This window comes from Heterodontus francisci, chromosome 7, assembly GCF_036365525.1.
Source record: "Heterodontus francisci isolate sHetFra1 chromosome 7, sHetFra1.hap1, whole genome shotgun sequence".
Lineage (NCBI taxonomy): Eukaryota > Metazoa > Chordata > Chondrichthyes > Heterodontiformes > Heterodontidae > Heterodontus > Heterodontus francisci.
Window position 1 is genome coordinate 91,702,986 of NC_090377.1, and position 18,524 is coordinate 91,721,509.

Here is an 18,524-nt window from a genome sequence, read left to right on the forward strand (position 1 = left end):
GGCGACATGATAGAGGTTTACAAAGTTATGAGCGGCATGGACAGAGTGGAAAGTCAGAAGCTTTTTCCCAGGGTGTAAGAGTCAGTTACTAGGGGACATAGGTTTAAGGTGCGAGGGGCAAAGTTTAGAGGGGATGTGCGAGGCAAGTTTTTTTACACAGAGGGTGGTGAGTGCCTGGAACTTGCTGCCAGGGGAGGTGGTGGAAGCAGGTACGATAGCGACATTTATGAGACATCTTGACAAATATATGAATAGGAAGGGAATAGAGGGATATGGGCCCTGGAAGTGCAGAAGGTGTTAGTTTCGGCAGGCATCAAGATCAGCGCAGGTTTGGAGGGCCAAATGACCTGTTCCTGTGCTGTCCTGTTCTTTGTTCTTTCTAACAGGAAACAGAGAAAAATGGGTCATTTTCTGGTTGGCGAGATGTAACGAGTGGTGTGCCACAGTGATCAGTGCTGGGCCTCAACTTTTTGCAATTTATATAAATTACTTGGATGAAGGGACCGAAGGTATGGTTGCTAAATTTGCTGATGACACAAAGATACGTAGGCTGCAAACTAATATAGATAGTTTAAGTAAGTGGGCAAAGATCTGGCAAATGGAGTGTAATGGGGGAAAGGTGTGAAATCGTCCACTTTGGCAGGAAGAATAAAAAAAGAAGCATATTATCTAAATGGTGAGAGATTGCAGAGCTCAGAGATGCAGAGGGATCTGGCTGTCCTCGTGCATGAATTGTAAAAGGTTAGTATGCAGGTACAGCAAGTAATTAGGAAAGCTAATAGAATGTTATCACTTATTACGAGGAGAATTGAATACAAAAGTAGGGAGGCTATGCTTCAGCTATACAGGGCATTGGTGAGACCACATCTGGAGTACTGTGTACAGTATTGGTCTCCTTATTTAAGGAAGAATGTAAATGCATTGGAAGCAGTTCAGAGAAGGTTTACTAGACTAATACCTGAAATGGGCGGATTGTCTTATGGGGAAAGATTGGACAGGCTAGGCTTGTATCTGCTGGAGTTTAGAAGAGTAAGAGGCGACTTGATTGAAACATAATAGATCCTGAGGGGTCCTGTCAGGGTGGATGTGGAAAGGATGTTTCCTCTTGTGGGAGAATCTAGAACTAGGGGTCACTGTTTAAAAAAAATAAAAATAAAGGGTCGTGCCCATTGAAGACAGAGATGAGAATTTATTCTCAAGGTCGTGAGTCTTTGGAATTCTCCCTCAAAAGGCGGTGTAAGCAGTGTCTTTGAATGTTTTTAAGGCAGAGATAAATAGATTCTTAATAAGCAAGGGGGTGAAAGGTTATTGGGGGTAGGTGGGATTGTGGTGTTGAGGTTACTATCAGATCAGCCATGATCTTATTGATTGGAGTAGGCTCGAGGGGCTCAGTAGCCTACTCTTGCACCTAATTCGTATGTAAGCGGGGGTTGTTCTCAGCAAAGAAGGTTAACAGGAGATTTGATCGAATTGTTTAAATTCATGGACAATTTTGATAGCGCAAGCAAGGAGAAATTATTTCCAGTGACAGAATAGTTGGGAGGCAGAGGCTGCCGACAGGTCGAGAAGGACAAGAAGGGATAGTTTGCCTTTGTCGCAGTCAAATAAAATGTCATTTACGACTTTGCAAAGAGTTGTTTTGATACTTCAGCAGGGGCGGAAGCTGATTGGAGGGATTTAAACATGGATTTCTAGGAATGATGAGCACGACTTTGGGAGGTGACAACACGTTCAAGGGCTTTGGAGAGGAAAGGAAGGTTGGAGATTGGGTAGTAGTTTGCAAGGACGGAGGGGTTTAAGGTTACTTTTTTTAAGCAGAGGGGAGATGACGGCAGATTTGAAGGAGAGGGGGACAGAATCTGAGGAGCGAGAACTGTTAGCTAACTTGGGAGTCAAGAACAGAAGTTGGGTGGCAAGCAGTTTAGTGGGAATCGGGTCAAGAGCAGGAGGTGGATCTGATGGACAAGATGAGCTCCAAGAGGGCATTAGTGGAGTTAGAAGCTGGAGAAGTAAACAACTTTAGGGGCTAAGGCAGGGGAGCCTTAGAGGCAGTTTGGCTCGGTGGGCTGGGGGAGGGAAGTGACCCAGGCAGCTGATCGGATAGTCTGTCTTGGTGACAAACAACATTACTGGTGTTATTTGCTGTTCTCAGACTCCAGCAGGTTTTGCTGTTTTTACAACAGCTTAACATGAATATTATCCTTAAAATTTCAAGCACAGTTTTTCTGTTTACCTTCCAACAGCCAAAAACCCTCAGCTTCGTCCCTCCCAATCCAAACACCGACTGTAAATCATCATTACCTCCTTGACATAACACACCATTAATTTCCATTCATAACCAACTTCTTGTTTGTTTATTTATTTGTACAGCACTGAAACAGGCCCTTCGGCCCACCGAGTCTGTGCCGACCATCAGCCACCCATTATACGAATCCTACACTAATCCCATATTCCTACCCCATCCCCACCTTCCCTCAATTCCCCTACCTATACTAGGGGCAATTTACAATGGCCAATTTACCTATCAACCTGCAAGTCTTTGGCTGTGGGAGGAAACCGGAGCACCCGGCGAAAACCCACGCAGTCACAGGGAGAACTTGCAAACTCCTCACAGGCAGTACCCAGAATTGAACCCGGGTCCCTGGAGCTGTGAGGCTGCGGTGCTAACCACTGATTATTTCACATTTGCAAACACATGCTGTATTTCTGCAGCTAAATTAAATCTGTCAAGGTTTTTAAAATTATTTAACAAAACAGTTTTACATGCTATAACTGATTCTTAGATTTGTGTAATTTTACTTAAACTATAATTGCAATCCAACAAGTACTTAAATAAAAACAGAAAATGTTGGAAATACTCAGGCCTGGCAACATCTGTGGAGAATCAGTCAACAATTCAGGTGGATGACCTTTCATCACAAAGTACTTAAATATATGTGATGGTAAATCATAATATCAATGCGAGTTAAGTTAACCTGAAAACATTTGTCATGGTTAAATTAATGCCAAATACAAATCTTTAAATTTGATTTGACAAACTGTCTTGTGCTGACAACATATCTCTCATGCCTGCGTCTATCGTACCTTGAATGTGGCACATTTTCAACATGTAGATTTTTGTCCCATTTATTTGATAAGCTCAAATGTTATATTTGTAAAACAGCAACAAACCACCACTGAAGAGATTGGGAATGTATGGGTTAATTTCCTGGAAAGTGGGTAAATAAATGAGAGGCGTATGAAAACAATGAATCCAGTAAGAGCAGTCAGTGAAATCCACCAATAGAAGTTAGTATCACTGACTTGGAGTAAAAAAACTCAATGCAGACTGGTCAAGTTTATAGTAAACTGAGAGGGGCGGTTGATTGAGGAGGCACTTTGGGAAGCAGAATTAAACAAAATTCCTGTGTTTTTGGATGAAATTTGATATCGACCATAATGTATTGCCCATCAGGAATTTGAAATTGATGTTCACTGTAGGAATGGTAAAATAGCTAAGGATGAAATTGAAGTAGATCTTGGTTAACTCGACTCTCAACATACTCAATAACTGCAGACCAGCAAACCAACAAAGTAAATAGAATTCTGAATGATGTGCTCAAGTTGTACATGGCTTTGATTAGATTACATGGAGTACTGTATGCTTTGGCCAGAACTACACAGGGAAACATTCAAACACTGAAGAAAACAGCCACTTGCATTTATATTGCACCTTTTACAACTTCAGGCTGTCCTAAAGTGCCTTATAGTCAATTAATTACTTTTGAAGCATAGTCAGATGTGGTCTTGCCAAAGCCCTGTACAATTGTAGCAAGACTTCTTTATTCTTATACTCCAATCCCCTTACAATAAAAGCCAACATGATAGCACAGCAATATGGTTGACTCTTAACTGCCTTCTGAAATGGCCAAGCAAGCTATTCAGTTTTCAAGGGCAACTAGGGATGAGCAACAAATGCTGCCTTGCCAGTGACGCCCACATCCCATGAAAAGAAAGAATTCCCATCCTACTCGCTTGCTGTACCTGCATGCTAACTTTGTGTTCTTTGTACGAGTACACCCAAGTATCACTGATTATCAATATTTACAAGCTTCACACCTTTTTAAAAAAAAAAAAATTCTGCTTTTCTATTCTTACTACCAAAGTGAATAACCACCTCACGCTTCCCTACATTTTACTCCATCTGCTACCTTGTTGCCCACTCACTTAGCCGCTCTCTATCTCTTTGCAGCCGCTGTGTCCTCCTCACAGCTTGCATTCCCATCTAGCTTTGGATTGTGAGCAAACATGGATACATTACTCACTGTCTCTTCATCTGAATCCTCAATATAGATTGTATATAGCTGAGGCTCCAGCAGTGAACCTTGTGGCACTCCACCAGTCACAGCCTGCCTGCTTGAAAATGCCCATTTAACCCTACTCTTTGCTCCCTGTCCGTTAACCAATCCTCTGGCCATGTTAATGTATTACCCCAACTAAGTAAGCCCTTATCTTGCATGTTAACCTTTTGTGTGGCACCTTATCGAAAGCCTTTTGGAAATCCAAGAATACTACGCGTAATGGTTCCCCTTTATCTACTTTAGTTACATCCTCAAAGAATTCTTAATAAATTTGTCCAACACCATTTCCCTTCTGTAAAACCATGTTGACTTTTTGTGATCATACTATGATTTTCCAAATGCAATTTTAAGACTTCCTCTACCATAAGTTATTAGACCAAGTTCTTATTAAAAAAAAATTAGATAGTTTCTTGAATTATTAAAGACTGTGGGGTGCTGGAGAATTTGATTAGATCAGGTAGTTGTGTGGAGAAAAATATAGTGGCAGTTTGAGAGATTGAATGGCCTATTTTCATGCTGCAACATTCTAAACCCATGGTGCATCACTGGTGAATTACTAAGAATGAAACCCTACAGGAAATCTTTCCAGGGCGGTGAAATTAACTGGACTTTTATCCTGTTTTTAAAACAAAAACACCTGAAAAATAGGGTCAAGCACAAACTTTCAAAAAAAAAGTATGTTTTAATATATTTTTGCCAATCTTTTGTTTATATTTTGCTCAGTATTCAGATAGTTCATATTAATAGGAACGTCTGGAAGGAATATACTAATCGAGTTTGGGAGAGGTTCTGAATAATTGTACTCAATTTAAATATTTCACTTGAATTCTGCTGTAATACACCACTAAATACTGTTGCAGAGATATTTGTTATAGAAGCAAATTAATGTCGTCTTGGTCTCTGCTGTAAAAAAAAAACTACACCTTCAACAGATTGACCATAAATGTAATCAAATGCGCTCTTTTATATGGCGAGATTATTCATGGAAGTGCGACATACGTGTGTAAGAATGTTCTCTGCATTGCCAAATCACCCCCTCTGCCTGATATCAAAGCCCAGCATTGTCATTTTTATAGCCTTAGTTAAATGAAAACCTTCTATTTTTGGGACAGTTATTCAAATCCTTCCCCCATCTACGATTAAAGATCTGATTTTATCTTTTTGTTGTATGAGAGTATGACTCAGGTTACTGAGTGAAGACTTTTTCCAGTAGACTGGTTCTTTCATCTGAATTCTGCTGTTGCAGCACACCAGTACAATTATATTTGATGAAATGGAAGTGTATTGTTTTCATCACACTAAACCATAACCAAAGTCTTACTGATCTAACATAAGCAATGCAATAATAAAGATAATCTTGGATGATTGCACAAAAGTAGAGTTTTTACTTGATTGGCATTTACGGTAATGGAAAACACCCTACTCAAGAATGTGATCTTAAAAGGGGAGGATTCTAGCTTCGTTATTCATAGTGGCAGTAAGTAGTTAAGAGGTGATCAGTGCTATTTCACATTGATGCAATTCTCACTTCATTTCAATATTAAGAGATTGGAATGCTAGATACCAGAATAAATTAGTCATGTTTCCTGTGTTTATTTAGCTTTGTGATCACAGAATCATTACAGTGCAGAAGGACGCCATTCAGTCCATTATTACGACCAGGTGGGAAAGAGGTTTAGGGTTCCCTTTCAGCCTTCACCTGGTCTTACTGTAATAGGGTTTAATTTTAAACAGTCTTTTTAGCTCCCCCTTGGTGAATCCTTGTTCACCGCTTTCCAATTATAAGGCAAAGAAACCAGCACAAACCGGCTTTCTTGGGTCTAAAAGAAGAAAAGTAGAAATTTATTAAACTTAAACTCTAGTTCGGTTGATGCCTACGGATAAACGACGCACCCACGCTAGCATGCACACGCGATACACGTGAGCAGATAGAGACAGAACAGAGCAGAAGAAATAAAGTGGAAAGGTTTGAGGCAGTATCTGAAGAGTAGTTGTTATGGTTCTTCGAGCTCACTGTAGAGTCCTTGATTGTAGGTAGATCTTGGCTTTCATTGGGGCCCAGTACTCTTGTTTAAACCTTGTTCGCTGTAGGAGACTCTTCTCTCTTGGGGTTCATGTGGATTCAGAGGCTTGTGAGAAAGAGATGGGAGCAGGAAAACAGGAGAGATCTTCTAAGTCCAGGAGCAAACAGTCTTTCTGCCCAAACAGTTTGTACAAATTCAAAAAACTCAGGTTGCCCAGCAGGTTAGTCATGTGACTAGTTGGTTAGACCATGTTCGTTTGTGTATTTGGCCATTTTAGCAGTCAACCTGGAATGCGAGCTCCCCCACCTTCAGCTTCTGGTGATCAAAAGTCCATTGTGGGTTGAATGTCAGGGAATGGCTTTGTCCTTCCCAACACCGTCTGCTAATGTGCAAATGTCTTTTCCAGCCAGGGCTGATCTGTTCAACAAGTCCTCCCCTCACTCCAGTAACAGTTTAAAATCAGTGTTCATGACAAAATGAATGCCCCTCATTCTTGGCTGGTGGGGGTCAAGCATGACACAATCGTGTCTGCACCAGCTCTTTGAGCAATTCACTTAGTGCCATTCCCATGTCCTCTTCCTGTAACCCAGCACATTCTTCCTTTTCATATAAAGTCTATTTACCTTTTGAATGCTTCAATTAAATCTGCCTCTGCCACACTCTCAGGCAGTGCATTTCAGACCGTAACATCTCGCTGTGTGAAAAAGATTTTCCTCATGTCACTTTTTAGCTTCTTTTACCAATTACTTTAATCTGTGCCCTCTCATTCTTGTTCCTTTCAAGAGTGGTAACAGTTTCTCCCTATGTACTCTGTCCAGACCCCTCATGATTTTGAACACTTCTATTAAATCTCCTCTCGACCTTCTCTTCAAGGAAAACAGTCCTAAACTTCTCCAGTGTATCTTCATAACTGCAGTTCCTCATCCTGGAACCATTCTCATGAATCTTTTCTGCACTCTCTCCAATGCCCTCGCATCTTTCTAAAAGTGCAGTGCCTAGAACTGGACACAGTACTCCAGCTGAGGCTGAACTTGTATATGTCTTATACAAGTTCAACATAACTTCCTTGCTCTTGCACTCTATGCCCCTATTAATAATTCCCAGGAAACTGTATACTTTATTAACCGCTCTCAACCTGTCCTGTCACCTTCAATGACGTATACACCTAGGTCCCTCTGCTCCTGCTTCCACTTTAGAAATGTACCCTTTATTCTGTATTGTCTTTCCATGTTCTTACTAGTAAAATGAATCACATTTCTCTGCATTGAACGTCATCTGCCACCTGTCTGCCCATTCCACCGACTTGTCCGTCCTTTTGAAGTTCTACACTAACCTCCTCACAGTTCACAATGCTTCCAAGTTTCGTATCATCTGCAAACTTTGAAATTGTGCCCTGTAAACCAAGGTCTCGGTTATTAATATACAGCAGGAAAAGCGATGGCCCCAATGCTGTTCCCTGGGGAACTCCTCTACAAACCTTCCTTCAGCCCGAAAAACATCCATTAACCAGTACTCTTTGTTTCCTGTCACTCAACCAATTTCGTATCCGTGTTGCTACTGTCCCTTTTTATTCCATGAGCTACAGGTTTGCTCTCAAGTCTGTTATGTTGCACTGAATCAAATGCCTTTTAAAGGTCAATGTACACCACATCAACTTCATTGTTCTCATCAACCCTCTGTTATCTCAAAAAAACTCCAGCAAGTTAGTTGAACTTGATTTTCCTTTAAGAAATCCATGTTGGCTTTCCTTAATTAACTCGCATTTGTCCATGTGACTATTGTTGTCCCAAATTATTTTTTTTCTCAAAGTTTTCCCACCACTGAAGTTAAACTGACTGGCCTTTTGAAAAGAGTGTAACGTTTGTAATTCTCCAGTCCTCTGGCACCACCCCCGAGTCTAAGGAAGACTGAAAAATTATGGCCAGTGCCTCTGCGATTTCCACCACTCCGTTCCCTCTTATCCTCAGATGCATCTCATCTGGCCCGAGTGCTTTATCCACTTTAAGTACAGACAGCCTATCTAATACTTCTTTATCAATTTTAAACCCTTCTCGTCTGACCTACCTCCTCTTTCAACATTGCCTGGTTTGCATCTTCTTCCTTGGTGAAGACAGATGTAAAGTATTCTTTTAATACCTCAGCTATGCCCTCTGCCTCCATGTGTAAATCCCCTTTCTGGTCCCTAATCGGCCCTATTCCTCCTTTTACCACCTTTTTTTACTATTTATATGCCTATAGGCCTGGACAACATATGTCAGCCAAGAGCGACGTCTCAATTCATTCCATCTTCGCTGCCTCCGAAGAATACTTGGCATCAGGTGGCAGGACCGTATCTCCAACACAGAAGTCCTCGAGGCGGCCAACATCCCCAGCTTGTCTCACTACTGAGTCAGCGGCGCTTGAGATGGCTTGGCCATGTGAGCTGCATGGAAGATGGCAGGATCCCCAAAGACACATTGTACAGTGAGCTCGCCACTGGCATCAGGCCCACCGGCCGTCCATGTCTCCGCTTTAAAGACGTCTGCAAACGCGACATGAAATCCTGTGACATTGATCACAAGTCATGGGAGTCAGTTGCCAGCGTTCGCCAGAGCTGGCGGGCAGCCATAAAGGCGGGGCTAAAATGTGGCGAGTCGAAGAGACTTAGTAGTTGGCAGGAAAAAAGGCAGAGGCGCAAGGGGAGAGCCAACTGTGCAACAGCCCCAACAAACAAATTTCTCTGCAACACCTGTGGAAGAGCCTGTCACTCTAGAATTGGCCTTTATAGCCATTCCAGGCGCTGCTTCACAAACCACTGACCGCCTCCAGGCGCGTATCCATTGTCTCTCGAGATAAGGAGGCCCAAAAGAGAGAAAAAAAAGAACTAGCTGCCAGTCTCTTCATGCTCTCTCTTTGCTTTTATTTGCTTTTTCACTTCCTCGCCTGGACCTTCTATATTCAGCCTGGTTCTCAATAGTATTTTCTTCTTGGCATCTGTTATAAGCACACTTTTTCTTCTTTTATCTTAATCTCTACCTGTATTGCCATCCAGGAAGCTCTGGATTTGTTTGCACTACTTTTCCCCTTCGAGGGAACATACCTTGACTGTGCCCAAACTATCTCCTCTTTGTTCATGTACTGGTTTTCCAGCCAGCTTTTTGACTCCAATTTATTCGCCCCAGCTCTGTTCTTACCTCATTGAAGTTGGCCTTTCCCCCAGTTAATTATTCTTAACCTGGATTGCTCTTTGTCTTTTTCCATAGTCAGCCTAAACCTTATGATACATTGATCGCTATCTGCTAAATGTTCTCCTATTGGTACTTGATCCACTTGGCCCACCTCATTCCCAAGAACCAGGTCGAGCAGTGCCTCCTTTCTCGTTGGACTAGCAACATACTATTGTAGAAAATTTTCCTGAACACGCTCTGGGAACTCTTGCCTCTCACTGCCCTTTACACTACTACTATCCCAGTCTATGTTTGGATAATTAAAGTCCCCCATTATAACAACCATATAATTTTTACACCTCTCTGTAATTTCCTTGCAAATTTGTTCCTCTGCGTCCTTCCCACTAGTTGGTGGCTTATAGACGACACTGAGAAATGTAATTGCACCTTTATTGTTCCTTAGCTCTAGCCAAATTGATTCTGTCCTCGACCTCTCAGGGACATCCTTTTTCTCCAGCACTGCAATGCTCTCAATAAATACTGCCACCCTCCCCCTTTTTTCCCTTTCCTATCTTTCCTGAACACCTTGTATCCAGGAATATTGAACACCCAGTCCTGCACTTCTTTGAGCCACGTCTCTGTTATAAACACATCATATTTCCACATGGCAATGTGCGCCTGTACCTCACCAATCTTTTCAACCACACTCTGCATTCACATACATGCACATTAACCCAGATTCAGACTTTATTACTTTCTTCCTTACTCTGACTCCACCCAATAGCATACTATTCCCTATTCTTGTGCTGTCTATCTCCCCCAGTATTCTGTGCCTCTTGGTATTCCTCTCTAATACTTGCTCCTGGTTCCCACATCCCTGACAAGTTACCAGTTTTGCTTCCCTCCAATCTGAGTTCCCTCTCAGGTTCCTATCCCCCTGACAAAAGCGCTAGCAAATCTCCCTGCTAGGATATTCGTCCCAGTCCTGCTAAGATGCACCCCATCCATCTTGTACAGGTCCCACCTGTCCCAGAACCTGCCCCAATGTCTCAGAAATCTGATGCCCTCCCTCCTACACCAGTTGTCCAGCCACGTGTTCAATCGCTCAGTTCTCCTATTCCTGTGCTCAGTTGCATGTGGAACTGGGAGTAATCCTGAGATTACTGCTTTGGAGGATCTGCTTTTTAATCTCCTTCCTAGTTTTTAAAATCTGCTTTAAGGACCTCATTCCCCTTCTTAGCAATATCATTGGTACCAATGTGGACCATGACCTCTGGCTGCTCACCCTCCCTCAGTAGAATGTCCTGCAGCCTCTCTGTGACATCCTTGAGCCTGGCACCAGGGAGGTAACACACCATCCTGGAGTCACATTTACTGCTGCAGAAATGCTTGTCTGTCCCCCTAACTAACAAATCCCCTATCACTACTGCTCTTCCTCTCCTCCTGTGCAGCTGAGCCACCTGTGGTGCCACAAACCTGGCTCTGACTGCACTCCTCTGGGAACCATCACCCTCGCCAGTATCCAAAATGGAAAACCGATTAGCGAATGAGATCATATCAGGGGACCCCTACACGTCCTGCCTTGGTTCTCTTAGACTGTCTGGCAGTCACCCATTCCCTATCTGCCTGCATGCTCCTAACCTGTGGTGTGACCACCTCCCTAAACGTGCTATCCACATCGTCCTCGGCCTCGCGGATGCACAACGGTCACTCCAGCCACCGATTGAGTTACGAAACCTGGAGCTCAAGCTTCTGCAGCCGGTGACACTTCCTGCAGTTGTGTTTGTCTAGGACACATGGTGTGTCCGTGACTTCCCACATACCACAGGCTGTACATTCCACTCGGCAGAGTGCCCTGCCATACCTTAACTTTACAGACTATTATAAGTAGAATAGTTTACCAGTTACTCACTAAACAGTTACTCCTTCCACTGCACTGAAGCAGGAACCAAATACTGGAAGGTTAAAAAAGTAGGAAAATGGAGCACCTCCTCCCTCCTTCACCGAACCCGCCACTCACCAAACTTGAATCTCTACATTCAGCTTGCAATATGCACACTGTTTTGAGGAGTGGTAGTGTGGAACCAGATTTTGCAGTTATAATGGCAAAACTGTCAGCATTCGCCGCCGTCCTCTGTGAAACTGGTAGCCTCTGGCATCTGTCTATGCGCAGTCAAATGTGGCATCCTAGAAGTTGCTGTCACTGATTCTCTGCTCCTCCGTGTGGTGCACTGTTGAAGTCCTTGCAGGTGGAAATCTTAGTTCACATCAAATCAAGTGATTTTCTTTCACTTTTATGCTATTAGTCTTGCTATCTGAACCCTTGAAAAAGTTACACATTGTAATATCAGATGTATTTGGGTTTTTAACTATGTATTATGTCAAAATTACTGCTGAATGACCCTGCAAAATGAATTTTATATTTGTGGAAGTCAAATTGCTCCATTGCTTCATTATAGAGGATACAAGTAACATCCCAGAAATAGCTGTAAATCAGGAAATGGAAGGGAGCAGGGGAGCTCAAGAAAATTACAATCACCAGGGAAGTGGTACTGAACAAATTGTTGGAGCTGCAGGCTGACATGACCCCGAGTCCTGATGGACTTCATCCTAGGGTCTTAAAAGAATTGGCTAGTGAGATAGTTGATGCGTTGGTTTTAATTTTCCAAAATTTCCTAGATTCGGGGAAGGTTCCATTGGATTGGAAAATAGCCAATGTAACGCCTTTATTCAAAAAGGGAGGGAGACAGAAAGCAGGAAATGACAGGCCAGTTAGCTTAACATCTGTCATAGGGAAATGTTAGAAGCTATTATTAAAGACGTCATAGCAGAGCACTTAGAAAAATTCAAGGTAATCAGGCAGAGTCAACATGCTTTTGTGAAAGGGAAATCATGTTTAACCAATTTATTGGAGTTCTTTGAAGAATTAACATGTGCTGTGGATAAAGAGGAACTGGGGGCTATACTGTACTTAGATTTCCAGAATTTGATAAGGTGCCACATCAAAGGTTATTGTGGAAAATAAAAGCTCATGGTGTAGGGGGTAACATATTGGCATGGATAGAAGATTGGCTCGCTAACAGGAAACAGTAGGCATAAATGGGTTATTTTCTGGCTAGCAAGATGTAACGAGTGGTGTGCCAAGGGATCAGTGCTGGGGCCTCAACTTTTTACAATTTATGTAAATGACTTGGTTGAAGGGACTAAAGGTATGGTTACTAAATTTGCTGATGACACAAAGATAAGTAGGAAAGTAAGTTGGGAAGAAGACATGAGGTTACAAATGGATATAGATAGGTTAAGCGAGTGGGCAAAGATTTGGCAATGGAGTGTAATGGGGGAAAATGTGAAATGGTCCATGTTGGCAGGAAGAATAAAAAAAGAAGCATATTATCTAAATGGTGAGAGATTGCAGAGCTCTGAGATGCAGAGGGATCTGGCTGTCCTAGTGCATGAATCGCAAAAGGTTAGTATGCAGGTACAGCAAGCAATTAGGAAAGCTTATCACTTATTACGAGGAGAATTGAATACAAAAGTAGGGAGGTTATACAAGGCATTGGTGAGACCACCTCTGGAGTACTGAAATCAGTATTGGCTTCCTTATTTAAGTGTTGGAAGCAGTTCAGAGAAGGTTTACTGGACTAATGCCTGGAATGAGTGGGTTGTCTTAGGGGGAAAGGTTGGACAGGCTCGGCTTGTGTCCGCTGGAATTTAGAAGAGTAAGAGATGACTTGATTGAAACATACAAGATCCTGAGGGAATAAATGCAAAATATAGCGGATGCTGGAAATCTGAAATAAAAACAAAGTGCTGGAAGTACTCAGCAGGTCTGGCAGCACCTTTGCAGAGAGAAGCAGAGTTCCAGTTTCCAATGTGTTCTCGCCTTTACATGGTCCATCTCCGACACTTCCCTTTCCTTCCTTGAATTCTCTGTCACCATCTCTGGGGAGAGACTGTCCACTAATATTCATTATAAGCCCACCGACTCCCACAGCTACCTCAAATACACTTGCTCACACCTTCCTGTAAGGACTCCATTCCATTCTCCCAATTTCTGCATCTCTGACACATCTGTTCAGATGATGCAACCTTCCACAATGGTGCTTCTGATAAAAACAAAATACTGCAGATGCTGGAAATCTGAAATAAAAACAAGAAATGCTGGAAATACTCTGGGTCTGGCAGCATCTGTGACGAGAGAAGCAGAGTTAACGTTTCAGGTCAGTGACCCTTCATCAGAACTGGGAAATATTAGAAATGTAACCGGTTTTAAGCAAGTAAAGCAGGGGTGGGGCAAGAGATAACAAAAGAGAAGGTGTTGATCGGACAAGGTCACAGAGAATAACTGACCAGAAGGCCTTGGAGCAAAGGCAAATGGTATGTTAATGGTGTGGTGAAAGACAGAGCATTGATACAGGGAGTGTGTTAATTGACAGAAAAATGTAAAGCCCTGGCCCCAAGCACAAACATGCAAAAAAACTGGGTAGGCACAATAGAAACAAACTAAACAAACTTAAAATAAAATAAACAAAAAAGAAAAAATAACTAAAAGTAAAAATAAAAAGGGGGGCCCCGTCAGAGATACAGCACTAAAATGGGCCCTTTGGCCCACCGAGTCTGTGCTGACCAACAACCACCCATTTATACTAATCCTACATTTAATCCCATATTCCCTACTACATCCCCACAATTCTCCTACCACCTACCTACACTAGGGGCAATTTACAATGGCCAATTTTACCTATCAACCTGCAAGTCTTTGGCTGTGTGAGAAAACCGGAGCACCGGAAACCCACACGGTCACAGGGAGAACTTGCACACTCCGCACAGGCAATACCCAGAACTGAACCCAGGTCGCTGGAGCTATGAGGCTGCGGTGCTAGCCACTGTGCCACCCCGTGATGCTCTGAAATGATTGAACTTGATGTTCAGTCCGGCAGGCTGTAGTGCGTCTAATCAGTAAATGAGGTGCTGTTCCTCGAGCTTGCGTTGATGTTCCCTGGAACACTGCAGCAATCCCAGGTTAGAGACGTGGGAATGAGAGCAGGTGGTATGTTGAAATGGCAAGCAACCGGAAGCTCGGGGTCATGCTTTTGCACTGAGCAGAGGTGTTCTGCAAAGCGCTCACCGAATCTGCGTTGTGGTCTCCTCTACACTGGGGAGACCAATTGTGAGCAGCGAATATAGTATACTACATTGTAAGAAGTACAAGCAAAACGCTGCTTCACCCGAAAGGAGTGTTTGGGGCCTGGGATAACAATGAGGTAAATGGGCAGGGGTATTACACCACCTGTGATCACAGGGGAAAGTGCACTGGGAAGCGGACGAGCTGATGGGGTAATGGAGGAGTGGACCAGGGTGTTGTGGAGGGAGCGATCCCTTTGGAATGCTGACCGGGGAGGGCAAGATGCTTTTGGTAGTGACATCACACTGGGGGTGGCGGAAATGGCAGAGGATGATCCTTTGAATGTGGAGGCTGGTGGGGTGGAAAGTAAGGGCAAGGGGAACCCTGTCGCGGTTCTGGGGGGGAAGGGGTGAGGGTAGAAGTGCGGGAAATGGGCCGGACACGATTGAGGGCCCTGTCAACCACAGTGCGGGGGAATCCTCGGTTGAGGAAAATGGAAGACATATCAGAAGCGTTGTCATGGAAGGTTCCATCAGAGCAGATGCGTCGGAGGCAGAGAAACTGGGAGAATGGAATGGAGTCCTTACAGGTGGCAGGGTGTGAAGAAGAGCAGTTTGAGGTAGCTGTGGGAGTCGGAGGGCTTATAATGAGTATTAGTAGACAGCCTATCCCCAGAGATGGAGACAGAGAAGTTGAGGAAGGGAAGTGTCAGAGATGGACCATGTGAAGGTGAGGAAGGATGGAAATTAGAAGCAAAGTTAATAAAGTTTTCCAGTTCGGGGCCGGAGCAGGAAACTGCACAGAAACAGTCATCAATGAACCGGTAAGAGTTGTGCTTCTGATGTGCCTTCCTTTTTCCTCAACAAGGATCCATCACCCACTGTGGTTGACGGGACCCTCAACCATGTCTGAGCCATTTCCCGCACTTCTGCCCTCACCCCTTCCCCTCCCTCCCAGAACCGTGACAGGGTTTCCCCTGTCCTCACTTTCCACTCCACCAGCTGCCTTATTCAAAGGATCATCCTCCGCCATTTCTGTCACCTCCAGCGTGACGCCACCTCCAAACGCATCTCTCCCTCCCCTCCCCTGCCAGCATTCTGAAGGGATTGTTCCCTCTGCAACGCCCTGGCCCACTCTTCCATTAACCCAAACACATCATCCCCTTCCCATGCAATCGTAGGATGTGTAATGCCTGCCTGTTCTCCTTTCAGGTGAAGCAGAAATTTATTTGTACCTCTTTCAATTTAGGATACTGTATTCGCTGCTCACAATGCGGTCCCCTCTATATTGGGGAGATGAAATGCAGATTGGGTGACTGCTTTGCGGAACACCTCCGATCAGTCGGCAAGCATGACCCCGAGCTTCCGGTTGCTTGCCATTTTATCGCCCCCTGCGCTCATTCCCACATGTCTGTCCTTGGCCTGCTGCAGTGTTCCAGCGAACATCAACGCAAGCTCACGGAACAGCACCTCATTTACCGATTAAGCACTCTGCAGCCTTCCGGACTGAACATTGAGTTCAGTAATTTCAGTGCTTAACTGGCCTCTTTTTTTTTAAAAACCATGGACTTGTCTTTAACTGGGTTTTTCATGTTTGTGCTTTTGGCTAGGCCTGTTCATTATTCTGTCATTAAGACTTTGCACTAATGCTTTGTCTTACACCACACTATTAGCACACTTTCTCTGCCTTTGCCCCATGACCTCCTTGTTAATTTCTCTGGCCCTCTGTCCTACCACACACCTTTCCCTTTGTTCTCTTTCCCCACTCCTGCTTTACTTGCTTAAAACCTATTAGATTTCTAAACTTTGCCACTTCTGATGAAAGGTTGCAGACCTGAAACGTTAACTCTGTTTTTCTCTCTCCACATATGCTGCCAGACCTGCTAAGATTCTGAGGGGTCTTGACGGGCTGAATGTGGAAAGGATGTTTCCTCTTCTGGGAGAATCTAGTACTAGGAGTCACTGTTTAAAAATAAGGGGTCGCCCATTTGAGACAGAGATGAGAGATTTTTTCTCTGAGGGTCGTGAGTCTTTGGAACTCTGCTTCCACTGCCTTTTGAGGAAGAGTGTCTTTGAATATTTTTAAGGCAGAGATAGATTCCTGATGAGCAAGGGAGGGAAAGGTTATTGTGGGTAGGTGGGAATGTGGAGTGGAGGTTATAGTCAGATCAGCCATGGTCCTGTTGAATGGCAGAGTAGGCTCGAGGGGCTGAGTGGCCGCCTCCTGCTCCTAATTCGTATGTTTGTATTATGATAATTGCATAGATATTAAAGAATGTTTTGAAGCTTTTCAGTTTCTATCTTTATCTTGTGTATATCTCAATCTTGTTTTTGCTTTCTGTAATACGATTAAAAAGTGAAGGGTGTTCAGAGCATTTTACTTCAATGTGACCAGCTGTTTTGCTGCTTGATGACATCATTGTGGATGCTGGACCTTCCCTATAGCTGATGCCAGAATGAAATTAACGTTGGGAAAGGTGGCATCCACATCACAGGGATTGTTATGGGCAGCTTTCTCCACTGTCAATGGCCAGCGTGAGTGCCGTTAATTCGCTGCTGACTGCAAAATCGGGGTAATTCGCACGTCATAGTTTCATGGCTGAAATGTTTGTGACTTTTTAATTGAAGTAAAACTGCATCATTCTGGGAAATGTGTTGGTCAGTACATTGCATCTGGGCTGTGATGTTCCGACTTGTAAGTAAGCATCAAAGCTAAGTTATGATAGGTCATTTTTAAAAGTGGATAAATGTTAAAGGTTTAATTTTATGTAAGCTTCCTGCAATTTGTCAAAGTATTGTATGCTTTTTCTTCTAGGAAAAGACAAAAAGCAGGTCTTCTGCCCAGTCTGGAAGATTTACTTTTTTACACAATTGCTGAAGGGCAGGAGAGGATTCCAATACATAAGTTCATCACTGTAAGTTGTACTGGCAATTGAAGTAACATCTGGCCAATCAGATAGTTAAAAGAATGGAGTAAAATCAGAGATGTAGAATGGTGAGCTTGCTGTAATGAGCTAATTAAAAGGGAAGCTTAATAACCAATCAACCAATCTCACCCCTCAAGCAAAGCAGTGTTTTAGGATGGGAAAAGTAGAACTTTTTCTTTTTTTTTTTGCCCTCCACACTCTAAATGGGGAATCCTAAGATGTTCTATTTTCAGTGAAAGTTCAACCTGTTGCAGTCTGCCTTTTTGGACTTCCAAACGCCTCTGAATGTACTGCTGGAACAACCAGCTAAGATTGCCTAGTTTTTGGTGTCCTATCAACCACAAGCTGAGCTTCAGATCCTACATCCTTTCTGTGACCAAGATCACCTATTTTGACCTCTAACGCAACTGCCTTTACCACAACTTCAGCCCTTTGTTGTTGAAAATCTTCTTTCATGCAGTTGTCAATTTCGAACTTAACTATTTTAGTGCTCTCCTGGACAATTTCCATCCAATCCTCCATTGTGTAAACTTCACAGAACTTTGCTGTGTCTGACTCTGCACCAAGTTCCAATCACCCATCACTCTCGTCCTAATTGACCTACACTGATTCAGATTTAAAACACTCCTCGGTGTTTAAATCGCTTCATGGATTTTGTCCTGAATATCCCTGTAACCACCTCAAGTCGTACAAACCCTACCCTACCTCCCCGCCAAACTCTCCATTTCTGACTAGATTCCTGTGCTTTCCCTCTCCCTTGACCTCGGTATCAATGATTGTGTCTTAATGAGTTAAGGCCCCATGCTCTGGAATTCCCTCTGTAAGCCTCTGCCTTGCCATCTTCACCAGTATTCACATGTATACTTTCACCAGGGTGTGTTGAATAGTAATCGGGAGTAGGAATTTTGGCTTCCCAAAGACCACCTGTCTCCCTTCTTCGAAAAGCTAGCAGTGGCAGACCAG

At 43.4% G+C, this 18,524-nt stretch overlaps 1 protein-coding gene across 3 annotated transcripts in view; it reads left to right on the top strand.

Moving 5' to 3' along the window:
* Window positions 1–18,524, top strand: part of LOC137372149 (glutaminase kidney isoform, mitochondrial-like) — a 119,024-nt gene that overhangs the window by 2,807 nt on the left and 97,693 nt on the right. For all 3 annotated transcript variants that reach the window (XM_068035651.1, XM_068035649.1, XM_068035650.1), the window contains exon 2: window positions 17,450–17,549. In XM_068035651.1, the coding sequence (XP_067891752.1) occupies window positions 17,450–17,549 (100 nt within the window). The remainder of the gene's footprint in view (window positions 1–17,449; window positions 17,550–18,524) is intronic.